Source organism: Danio rerio, chromosome 1, assembly GCF_052040795.2.
Source record: "Danio rerio strain M-AB ecotype USA chromosome 1, GRCz13ab, whole genome shotgun sequence".
NCBI classification, from domain to species: Eukaryota; Metazoa; Chordata; class Actinopteri; order Cypriniformes; family Danionidae; genus Danio; species Danio rerio.
The window spans coordinates 23,358,218-23,371,449 of NC_141021.1; the positions used below are offsets into that span (position 1 = coordinate 23,358,218).

The 13,232-nt window shown below is 33.9% G+C and overlaps 1 protein-coding gene across 1 annotated transcript in view; it reads left to right on the forward strand.

Annotated features, from left to right (window-relative positions):
- The first annotated feature begins 625 nt into the window (after positions 1-625).
- Positions 626-13,232, forward strand: part of dnah6 (dynein, axonemal, heavy chain 6) — a 203,204-nt gene continuing 190,597 nt past the window's right edge. Inside the window, exons 1-12 of the mRNA XM_087237125.1 lie at positions 626-804; positions 1,094-1,435; positions 4,326-4,493; positions 4,576-4,850; positions 5,467-5,734; positions 6,019-6,153; positions 7,540-7,654; positions 8,100-8,214; positions 8,792-8,960; positions 11,138-11,245; positions 11,663-11,773; positions 11,892-11,981. Of these exons, the coding sequence (XP_087093251.1) occupies positions 1,160-1,435; positions 4,326-4,493; positions 4,576-4,850; positions 5,467-5,734; positions 6,019-6,153; positions 7,540-7,654; positions 8,100-8,214; positions 8,792-8,960; positions 11,138-11,245; positions 11,663-11,773; positions 11,892-11,981 (1,830 nt within the window). The 5' untranslated portion in view covers positions 626-804; positions 1,094-1,159. The remainder of the gene's footprint in view (positions 805-1,093; positions 1,436-4,325; positions 4,494-4,575; positions 4,851-5,466; positions 5,735-6,018; positions 6,154-7,539; positions 7,655-8,099; positions 8,215-8,791; positions 8,961-11,137; positions 11,246-11,662; positions 11,774-11,891; positions 11,982-13,232) is intronic.

Below are 13,232 nucleotides of genomic sequence, written 5' to 3' on the forward strand. Positions count from 1 at the left end.
AGAATAAGGGTCTTCGTCTCAACTTGCACACATATGTTATTTGAGCTGCTTTTTTGAAATAACCTGTTGAAAAGAACAAGTTTTGTAGAAATGAGTTGAGTTGAGGTTTCAACAGGTTGTTGCTAGAATTAAGGGATACTGTCGCGGGCCGGAAGTTAACGAGAATTATTTATATTTACTAACTCATCCATTAATTGTTTTTTTAACGTCTAACAGTTACCCCAACCATAAACAGAATAATCACAGTAATGTTAAAACAGTAAATATCCAGAACTGTATGCATATTGTTCATTAAATCATTCAATAATTGTATTTTATTAACGTCTATCTAGCCCAACCCCAACCATCACAGTAATGTAAAAACAGTAATTATCCCCAGTTTTATGCATATTATTTTTTTAAATTACTCACTAAATTGTATTTTATTAACGGCGACTCCTACCCTAACTCTAAACCCAAGCCTCACAGCAATGTAAAATAATAAAAATATGGTTTATTGTTGTATGACAAAAAATATGCTATACCGATGTGAGTGTCCCGCTGCTGTAACGTTATGATGACAGCTAAACTTTATGGTAACGTTAGTTTTTCCTGTCATCTGAAGCGGAAGTGTGAACGGTGACTCGTTGCTGAGCAACGATAAACAGCCTAGAAGAGCTTAACCGCCATTCAGCTGTCTTGTTAAGAAGAACTAATGATAAAAAGAATGATAAACATAGCGTCGCTTTAATAAATATATGGGAATAGTTTATTTAGATTGGTTTTGACCAGCATGCCACACCTCGGGAGTTGTAAACACATTTTGTAAGTATCGCTGATTGGCTGTAGGAGCAGCTCCGTTCAGTTTGCTAACAGTTATAACCTAACGTTAATACAAGGACTGAACTATTAACGTTAAAGGTTTTCTTTAAAAACACTTAACGTTGAAGGTTTGCCTGCATTACGATATGATGTTCAATGTTAACGTGTAGTTTGAAAACATAGTTGCCGCTGGTTACTTAGCAACGCTGTCTATTTTCTTTTCTTTTCTTTTCCAGCTGTATAAAGTTGTAGGAATTTCACTAATAAGCTTTTCCTTTGACTGTTTTATAAGACTTCACTGTCCAGGCATAATCCCGAGAAGAAGGACTTTTTAGGAAGAACAGCAGGGAAGTTGGTCATGTATTCTTTTCAGAAAGGGCATCCCAGGAGCCAGAGAGGGCCAGAAGAAGATCACGGCAAACAGAAGTTATGTGGGATGGCTAAGTCTTTACCTGTGGATACAACTGTCCCTCCTTCTCTGGCCCCTGTTGATGTGGAAATGCTGAGATCTAGACTGATCTCAGCTGTGCCCAGACACCCACAGCCGAATGCTGATGCTCTGGTGTTTCCTCACAGAACCAGGGCTCAAGAGAGACAATGGGCCACACAGAAACCAGCACAAGTTGAGATGTTGGTAAGGGCAATAACATCAAACTATATGTATAAATAGTTAGTTAATGTTAAATAATATAATATAATATAATATAATATAATATAATATAATATAATATAATATAATATAATATAATATGGAGACCTTAAATCACCACACAGGAATATGGGTATGTAACACAATTTTACACACAACATGTTTGTTGTGTATCTCTTAAACAAATTTGGATGTGTACAGTCACTAGTATTCAAGTTGTAAGTTACACTGTCTCTTATTTAATGTATGATCATTATTAATATTTTATGATTTTATTTTTAAATGAACTTGGAATGAACGATTTCAAATGTAATAAAAATCATTAAGAATCTACATGAACACAAAAAGTTTCAGCATGCAACTATAAACATATAATGACATTTCTTTATGTTAAACAGTGACAACATTGGCCCAGATAGGATTTAAATATGAACAAAAAAAATAACCATCATGCTTATTTATGTTAGCAATATTGATACATTCCAGTTAGTTGCCTGCATCAAATTAACGATTTGGCCTAAAATCAAAATCTCTATTAATTAAACATTTTAACTCGATTATGGTTAATAAACTATTATTTTATTCATTTATTTATTTATTTTTTTGCCCTCATAGTTTACTGACAAGTTTTGCATAGCAAGTATGCTCATATATTACAAATGACATATTTTTGAATGAAGTGTGCATTACTTGACTTTAAAATAACTGATGACAGGGGTGCCAGTGGCGCCCCCAGAAAATTTTCTTAGGGGTGGCCAGAAGAGGCCGCACCAAATCTTGGGGTGGCACACTAAAAAAATAATGAATTCAGTGTAATGTTATATTTTTGTTTCTGGTAAATGAAATAATGTAGTTTTTATTCATTTAATTAATTCTTCTTGAAGTATTGCAATTTATTCCTTGAAATAATTCAGGAAGTACATGGTCAAATCAAATAAAAATCTATGTTTAGTTTAAAAACACTTTTTATATATATATATATACTGTATAAATAACTTTTTACGTGCTTTTATTGTACATCATACGGTATATGCCAAGTCTAAAATTAATGAAGATTAATGAGTTTATTATTCCTAGTGATGGGTTGCAGCTGGAAGGGCATCCGCTGTGTAAAAATGTGCTAGATAAGTTGGCGGTTCATTCCGTTGTGGTGACCCTGGATTAATAAAGGGACTAAGCCGAAAATAAAATGAAAGAATAATGAGTTTATTAATACCCCAAACAAACGAACAAACTGAACAAAAGGCATTACTATATACACACTCACTATACTTAATAATATCATTTATCCATATTGCTTTTTGAGCCATTTTATTAATGCAGCTTCTTCTATTGATATACTGTACCTTAAGGTAAATATTAAATTGCCATTGCTGTCTATTGAAGGTTTGTGCATGCTATCAACGACGATCGGGGAGGGTAGTGGCGGTTCTAATTTAAATGACACCCTGGCAAACCACCCTATGCACACCCACCTCCCTTGAATTTTTAGATTTGTTATTTAATAAACATAACAATTTATTTATATTTATTCTAATTAAATACAATTAATATTATTATACAATTATTATTCTAAATAAATGACAGAAATCAATCCCAAATATTACTGGAAAACAACAACTGGAGTGATATGCCAAGATCACTTAAGAAACCTTTTGCATGAAAATTAATTATGACAATTCTAAAGAATTATCTGTGGTCTTAGACCAGATCATGGCTGAGAAATCATGTTATGAAGTCTTACCTCCCTGACTCATTATCCATCCTTTCTGCTTTAAAGCCATGCTTAGTGAACGTAACATCATCATCATCATCATCATCATCATATTATATAAACTTTAGTCGACTTTCAAAACTCGCTGCGTGCCGACACCTCTGCACAAAGGGCTGTTACTCCGGTTTCACGGCACATGAGCGGCACCTATTTTATTGGCATGCATGGAAACAACCAACCGGGATTCACACAGGAGTGCGTGAGGCGCGCGGGAATGGTTTTCTGCGCGCATGCGTCAGTTTGCTTTCACCAGCATTAAACCAGAGGGGGAGAGCTACGTCATTAACACCAACAATAATTTAGTGGCTGCATTTTATTTATTTATTTATTTAAATATTGTGAATTTATAAGTACATTTTAAATCAATAATGTCAACAGCAAAATTATATTGGGGTGGCCACAGGGGTGGCCAGAGTTTACCGTGGGGTGGCCGCGGCCACCCCTGGCCACCCCTTGGGGGCGCCCCTGAGGGGTGCCGCTAGGGGGGTGAAAATTAGGACAATTCTAAGGGCCCATACATTTAGGGGGGCCCCAGAGACATTATCAAGGGCCCCAACAACAACCCTCCACCAACCCCCCTCGCTCTTCGCTTTCATCTGCGATCTACCAACCCCCACCCCCGGCGCTCTTCACTTTCATCAGCGATCTGATCCGAATGGATGTTTCCCAGAGATGGGTTGCAGCTATAAGGGCATCTGCTGCATAAAACATATGTTGGATAAGTTGACGGTTCATTCCACTGTGGCAACCCCAGATTAATAAAAGGACTAAGCTGAAAAGAAAATGAATGAATGAATGAATTGCCTAAAATTAACAGTCATGTGTCTCCACACGTGGTAAGGAAATGTATTGAAAAAATCAACCTGAAAATATTAAATGTCGATTTCAATTACTTTCCGATTAATAGCCCGCAGCCTTACATAGACAACATAAACATGAATGTCAAAAATGTTTAAATATGGGTGACATAATGTTCCATCATCAATCAGCATAAAAGATATATTAACATAAAAACTAAATAAAATATAAAACTAAACATTACAATACAAAAACAAAATCATCATGCTAAATATTTTTGTCATTTTTTGTATTTTTCTTTAGCCTGTTCTAAAGAGACGTAGTGGATATATGAAACCGGACAACAACCAGAAGCTGACTCCTAAGATGCCCTTTCAATTTGATGAGGTCCAGTCTATTGATTCTTCTACAGAGAGAGGACCCTCCGTATTACAGCTTCCCAAAATTCCACACTGCATCAAAGATAGACAGGTTTGACTTTAAACTTCTCTGTTCATAGATGTCTGTTGTAACATTAGTAAAACTGTACATGCTTTTTATGTGATCCTTTTAGGTGCAGTTGACTCAGGGCTCACTCAGGATACCCTCCCCACCTAAAAGAGTAAAAAGCTCCTCCAAAAGTTGTCCAGTTCCATCTCTGAGCTACACTCCCTCTCCACCGCTTTCTGGTTCACTGCTGTTTGACTCAGTGGATGAATTAATACGTGCTAAGATTTGCTCCCCACCCCACATCGTCCAAGCCATCCGGACTAACCCTCACCTGGGATTCTTCTATTTGACGTCTTCAGTACCTAAATCGTCAATTAACTTTGACACATATAACCTCAAGTAAGAAATGCAGTATTTGTACACTACCATTTCAAACTCATTTATTTTATTTGATATTTTATTTCATAGCATCAATGCATCAAATATATATATATATATATATATATATATATATATATATATATATATATATATATATATATATATATATATATATATATATATATATATATTTAAATTGTTGTAAAATTGTTACTTTTTTGTTTTAAATAAACAATGTTCTTTTAAAGTTCATCAAAGATTTTTTTTAACAACATCAGCATATTTGAAGGATTCATATGGTCATGTCATACTGAAGACTAAAGTAATGTAATAAATTAGTTAATTAAAGTATATTACAATACTGAAATATATGTAAAACATCAAATCAAAACATTTAATTTACAAATACAAAAATCTATTTTTGATTTTAAATATTCTTATTAAGTCTTGTTTTTACATATTTCATTAGATCAAGTTTAATATTGAGTGATTTTAATTTGTATTTTGAATGTTTGAGATTGCATAATGTATTTTGTTTTTAACTAAAAGTGATGCGTAAAAAAGTGCTAGTAATACATATAAAGTTTTGACTGTATTTTTAACAAGATATTTACCAGATATACTCTTTCAACAGAATTGCAACATTTGGCAATATCAACAAGTCAGACTACTATACAGTTAGCACTCATGCAGTGACACATTACTGTGGGTCAGAAGTGGACTGTTTGCCTTTAGAGCGTTGGGAGCAGGAGTACCAATTTCACCGAAAGCTGTTGCGGATCCCTGTGTTTGCCCTATTTCGTAAGTGGAAGGCTTTCCGTGTGTGGCGTGCCAATGTACGCTATAAGAAAATCAGCAAATGCAGACGTTCACTACAAGAGAATCTCTTTGTTCTCAATGAGGTTTGTCAACATTTATTTCATTTATGTCAGTATCATGTCCAAAGTTCAACAAAGAAAAATAAAGGATAATAAATATATTTAAGAGAGAAGATTATTGTGTATTTTCATAGCAAAACGCAAAACTTAAAGCATATAATGGCATAAGTTTTTGAAAAAAAATCTTTAGACTGCAATTAAAAAAGCTACTCAAAATCCTGTAGGCATGATTCAGTTTATATGATGCAGACTGAATTTTATGTACAGAAAGAAAACAAAAATGTGGTGAATTTACTTCTTTATTTCAGTCTCTGCGACCGGCACTAATTGACATCAGGGAAATGTGTTACCACATCAGTGACATGCCACTTTGTCGACTAGAGAAAGACCACACATTTACACTGAAGGAGTTTCAGAGCGCACAATACACACAGCTGGAGGAGGTGAGATATTCGGTTTGTGTTTGTGCATATTTGTGTGTGCATATTGGTTATAGTGCACAGTATATTAACAGACACTGACTAATGTGGACAACCACACAAATGTAATATTCACTTTTCAGACATTCCACAATTGATTTATCGATAGGCCCACAGAGAATCTGCTGTAGATTTCTGTCATTTTTTTTATAAATTTACTTATATAATTATGTGTAAATATATATTTATTCAGTTTTTAAACTAATTTCAGTAACTAATATGCAATTTTTTATATAGGTGATTTACAATGAAGTGTGTAAAGAAATATTTTCTGTCATTTAGTAGATCAATTATAAAGTATGGGGCACATGCTTTGTTTACCAAACATTCATTCATTTATTTTCTTTTTCGGCTTAGTCCCTTTATTAATCTGGGGTCGCCACAGCGGAATGAACCGCCAACTTATTCAGCACATGTTTTATGCAGCGGATGCCCTTCCAGCTGCAAGCCATCACTGGGAAACACCCATACACTCTCATTCACACATACACTACGGACAATTTTAGCTTACCCAATTCACGTATAACGCATGTCTTTGGACTTGTGGGGGTAACCGGAGCACCCGGAGGAAACCTACGCGAACGCGGGGGGAACATGCAAACTCCACACAGAAACGCCAATTTTACTTGACGGTTGGTCTCGCACGTCCATCATGTTTATAGTTGATTAACACTTTGTAGTTCTAATTAAATTCACTTCCAATGTGCAGTGTACTGTGGACAATATGAACGGTTCTACACTTAACATTTTTACCAGAAATAGTAAACCATCTGGGAACCTTTGGCATGCTACATCTTTTTCAGCATACTACGATTTGGGACACACAAATTCTATTTTCAAATACTATTTAGGATGGATAATATGTGAAATGGGACGCAATTGGTTCCTACCCATCCTTTTCCAGGTATCAAATCCAATTCCTTTAGGGCTGCAGCTCTGCACAGTTTAGTTCTAACCCTTATTAAACACATCTGATCAAACTAATTAAGTCCTTCAGGCTTGTTTGAAACCTACAGGTAAGTGTGTTGAAGCAGGGTTGCAACTAAAACTCTACACAGCTGCAGCCCTCCATGAACTGGAATTGACACCTGTGCTTTAGTGGATAGGCAATGACATTTGTTTTATATGTCTGAACTAACAACAACAACAACCAAGGGGGCAGGGCTAACTGATGGGCCAGTCCTGTTTTCCAGGTGCATCAACGGGTGTAAAGTACCAATTTGTCAGTTGTTGAATTTTGCCTTGTTTTCAGTGTAGCTGGCTTGTTATTTGTAAGATTTGTAGTCGGAAGAGTCTTTTCTAAGATTTACTTTTACTCATTAGTTTATTGTTTGTGTATCTGAGTTCTAGGTGTCATCCCGTTTGGAGAAGTTCAGAGAGCTGGTAATGGAAGTGGCTAGAAATGCATGTCGAAATGCTTTGAAAGAGTTTGGACACACACCTGATTATGGCGAAGTGGAAACTGGTAATCATTATTTAGATACAAAAACAATTCTGAGTGTTCCAATTAAGTTATAAAAATGTTTTGCAATCTTAATGCTATGAAACGCCACTAGTAGTAACCTTTTTAAAAGAATTACATTCAATGTGCAATTGTAATGCCAAAGAATGTCCAAATAAATAGAAATAATGCGCCTTGAATGATAAATAAACTTTAAATAACCTTTTTTTGTGCTAATGTTTTGAGAGTGATATTAAAAACCACATAGTTTTGAACAAACATTATGTTAGCATTACTGAAAGGACATCTCTAAATAACTTTGGGGGAACCTTGCCAGACTGTGAGCTAAATTCCATGTTACAGTAGCTAGATATTAGGTATATAGGTACAGTTGTTGATGTATAGAGATAATGGGTATATTGTGAATTGGACAGTTTGTGAATTAGATTTTTTTTCTTGCTTGCACCAGATGGCAATGAAGAATTAGCATCACCTGCTTTTAAATTGGTCTTTGAGGACACACCTGAGAAGATGACTTACACGCAGCAAGCCAACAAGAGCTACCACTGCAAACGCCTTACTTGGTTAGTCAACTTCTATAGCATTGCTAGCTCTCAACACAGTGGATTGACTAGACTGATTATTCAGCATATGTTTTTGATTATGGACAATGTAACTGCTAAACTGGCTGATTAACTATTATTTTGAATGAATGTACGCATTGGATAACTTGTTAAAAGATCTATTGACATCTGAAAACACAGTCACATCAGCTTAAGATGAATGAATATACAATATAAAATATTTAAACTTACAAATAAAACTGGTTCTTGGGGAACCAGAAAGGCCAGGCTAGTTCTATTAGGCTATAGAGTTAATAAGTAAAAAGTTTTGTCATTCGGTCATTTATTATTGACCTTTAATTCATCCCAAACTCTTTTTTTTTTTTATTTAAGCACAAAAAGAGGTTTTGAAAAAAAAAAAAAAAATATATATATATATATATATATATATATATATATATATATATATATATAATATAATATATATATATATATATATATATATATATATATATATATATATATATATATTTTTTTTTTTGGAATTAATGTTCAATTACTGCGATTTTTTTGCCAAATGTTTGCTTTGTCTCCATAGTTTCATCAGACTTGCAGATTATCTGATTGTGAACACAACCCACATGCTTGTGGTCAACTCGGTCAGTAAGCTACTAAGAGTTTTTCAGGAGCATATCACACACACCCCTTCACCCGCCCTCATTCAGAGCTGGACGGGTAACGAGATCAGCCATGATACTGATATAAAGGTTAGTATGCTTGTGTGATTATGATCCAGCAATGATGCCGGGTAATGTTGCTGTTATTTTTGAGGGTGGTGATATTTAGGGATCTGTTTGTTTAAAGGTTTTTTAAAGTTTTTTTTTTTTAAAGGTTAAACTCAGAGGTCCTAATTTGAATTGTTGTTTATGTCAAAGGTCAGGAAAAATAATTTAAAACAACATTTAATTTTAATAAACATGCACATAAATTCCATTTAATTAAATGGCTTTTGCATTTCATTAACAAATTTTATGAAATTTTATGCAATACGGAGCAGTCTAATATGAAAATATGCAAAATTTTATCTTTATTTCTACAGTGATTTTAATATAGATTGTGTCAAAGCAGCTTAACATAGATGAAGAAAGATGGTAAAAGCCATAATATTTCAAATTGTCGAGCATTCCAGCAATTCAGGCAGGCAGGAGAGTAGTGTAGAATACTTCTGTAGTTTTAGTACACTAAAACTGTTTCACTTCAGTTTAATATAAAAGTCACTGTTAAAGTTTACTTCAGTTCAGTGTAATGCAAATGTCACTTCTGAAGGCCCATCCACTGAAGAGCAACTCCACCGATGCACAGCTCCACCAGTCCCAGCCAAGCAAGCCAGAGGTGACAGTTGACCAACAAAAAAAAAAAACTCCACCAAAAACTCCACCAATTGACTTAAGTGAACCACAACAGCTGGGTTCTACCATTTTCCTTCTGACCAAATGTCTTGGTGCTGGAGGCTTGACAACGATGGGTGTCCATTGTGGTCGTTTATGTATTACATCAGCTGCATAAACCTTTGTTTCATAGTGGCCTTTTACATTTCCACTCTTTAAGGACCCTATCTAAAATTTGACATGTTAGTTTCAGTTTGTTAGTTTTAAGGAAATATATAATAATAGCTTGTGTGCTCTAAAACAGTGACAACATTCATGTTTAGAAAATATAAAACTTATGCTTCGCCAAAATGGATCAACATTTTTTTCACTTCACCTCATACTTCAGTTTCCTCATCAAATCTTGACCAATCAAATGCTTTATTTTAGAAGTCCTGGTGTAGGTAGTTGTAAATTGTTGCACCTGTAAATTGTTTATTTTGTTCCAAAACAGAGACTATTTGTTGCAATGTTTATATACAAATTCGGTCTTCTGGCATGTTGTGACATTATCATAATTATTGTGAGGTATATGGGCATAGTTACAGTATGAAGCTGACATTCTTGCTGAAAATGATAAATTGCAAATTTTTTATTACATTAAAATGATAAATACAGTTGTTGTTAGAATTATTAGCCCCCCTGAATTATTATCAAAAAATCTTTCTATCTGAAAAAAACAAATAGTACTTTCTCCAGAAGAAAGAATATTATCAGACATACTGTGAACATTTCTTTGCTCTGTTTAACATCATTTCGTAAATATTTAAAAAAGAAAAAAATTCAAAGGGGGCTAATAATTCTCTCTTCAGCTGTATATACAAGTAAGGTTCGGATGTAAGCATACTAATGTCTGATTTCCTGGTTAATGTACTTATTTTTATGTTTCTGGCTTATTATATTTTTTGTCAAGAATTTATTTCACTTAAACTTATACAGTCTGCAACTTGATGGTGATGTCTATTCAATTATTCTTCCAACCAACTATTCTTCTTGCTCAAATTATTAATGACATTTGTAGAGGTTGTAGATTGTTTTTCCTCTTGCAGGCAAACAGAAAGGATTATTTCTGCTATATTTTCCCTTTCATGATGAAAATGCAATTTCAGTTGGGTATAAGCTGGCAAACTAGTGGCCAAATATGCATACAAATATGCATACACATTGGTATTACAACATAAGTGTCATTATGTAATTATAAAATAAGCATACAAAATAGCTTTAAAACCATACTAAACTTGAATAAAAAAAAAAAAAAACGGTCTGGACAGTAAAATCACACATACTGTACAAACCCTGTAAACCTACTAGTATGTGCTTGTGTGTGTGCTACCTCACTAGATAAAAAGTCTTTTAACATTGTCAGTAAAAAACTAAAATTGTGTTTAAATTACCCTTTTTGTGAGGACTATGCTAAGCAATACAAAACATTATTAATCATAAATGCAGTGGAACGCTATCAGATCTTCTAGATAATATAGAAAAAAATGTGTGCGGATACGTAATATATATTACAGGTGACAGCAGAGCAGAATATCAGTGCTTACCACCAGCCAATGTTCATAACTGAGCTGATGCTGGACACACACTCCTTATCATACCAGCCCTCCAATGAAGACTTCCAGGTTTGTGTTTAATTTTTTTACATGCATATTGCTCATGAATATCATATTATTACTTTTTTAGTGTTGTTAGGCTTGTCTGCAGCATGCACTATGTAGGTATGTGCATTCTGGTTTTATTTTTCATGTTTCATGTATTTCTGTGTACATCAAAGATGAGGCTGCAGATGGTTGCCTCTGTGTGGAGCTCTCCAGTTTTTTTTTTTTAACTGTTTGTGTTAGTTTGTCCTGTTTTATGTTTATCATACATGATCAGTTTTGTCTAATTGCATCTCTGTTTAATGGTTGTCACCTTTTCTCATATTTATTTTTGTGTTGTCACTTGACACTGTATGTACACTGGAAGCTTCTGTAGCCAAAACAAATTCCTTGTGTGTGTAAAGTAGACTTAGCAATAAACCCTATTCTGATTCTGATCAGGAGTGTGTAGCAGAGATTATTGGGCAGTTTGAGAAGACAGTTTTGTCTCTGGATACACTGGTGCAAGACACTTACTTTGATGCTTTTACTCAACCCATTATAAACCAAAAGGTAAACAGAGACTTACATTTGCTGTTTTTAGACTGTACACTCTTTTATTGTCTGACTTTGACTGATGTTTGTTGTCTTAACATGTGTATGGTTGTGTGTGTGTGTGTTATTTCACCAGGTTGAGGAGAAAATATGTGGGGATGGTCCTAGTGTGGAGGAAATTCTTGAAGAAGATGCTTATCTGCAAGACATCATTCTTAACATTAAGGTTTTCATTTTATTCTAAGATAATTATTTTTAAAATGCATTAATAAGCTGGGCTCATGCAACAGTTTAACATACGTTTAAATTTAGCATTTTTTTATAGTCATGTTTAACAGAAAAATAGGTAACCAACTTTAACCAACTTATTTAACCCTTCTCAGATCCTCACTTAGAGACTTAAGGCAACAGATATTATTTTGTAACAAAATAATAGATTTTTGGCTCTGGTTTCCCCCACAAGTCCAAAGACACGTGGTATAGGTGAATTGGGTAAGCTAAATTGTGAAATTGTGTAAGCTAAAATTGTATGTGTGTAAATGATTGTGTATGGATGTTTCCCAGTGATGGGTTGCAGCTGGAAGGGCATACGCTGCGTAAAACATTTGCTGAATAAGTTGGCGGTTCATTCCGCTGTAATGACCTCAGATTAATAAAGGGATACGCTGAAAAGAAATAAATGAATGAATAATTGATTTTTGTTTAAAAGTTTAATTTTACTCTAGTCATATTTTTTCACTCCACTTTTATATTTTAAATATATTACAACATGTCTTATATGATATATCATAACTATTTATACTGTTTATAAAATTATTCTTACTGTTTAAAGTTTCATGTCATTTGGACAAAGTGACCTTTTATTTGTTTTTTTATTTTATTTATTTTAGTAAACATGATATGGGTTCAAAAAGACCCCAAGGTCTGGAAGAGGGTTAAATGTATTTTAGTCATGACAGCTCTTGAGTTATAACATGAAGTATGCTAATGACAGGAATGTGATTTCTATTAAGTATTTTTAAAGGGAAAAACCATTTATTTTCAAGTGACAAATTTGTTGTTAAAAATTATTAATCCAAGACTGAAAACTCTGTCATCATTTACTCAGCCTAATATCATTCCAGACATATATGACGTCAGTTCTCTTCACTTCTAATCTTTGGAACACAAATAAAGATAACCTTAATGTTGAAACTTCAAAAAGTACCAAATAATCCATATGCACACAGTGCTTCCCACAGGTTTAAAATATACTTTGCGGTGGTAGCTGGATTAAAACACACTATTTACCCACATCACATAAATAGTTAACTATATACGACAAACAAAACATATTTTCATTTTTAACAACAATTGTATTTATTATGACACTTTCTTTCTTTTCAATGGGTTAAAGTAAAAAAAGACTGAAATAAAAAGAAATACTTTAATGCTTTTCAGGAGCCATATATACCCAAAGATAGGTAAAACCTGCTTC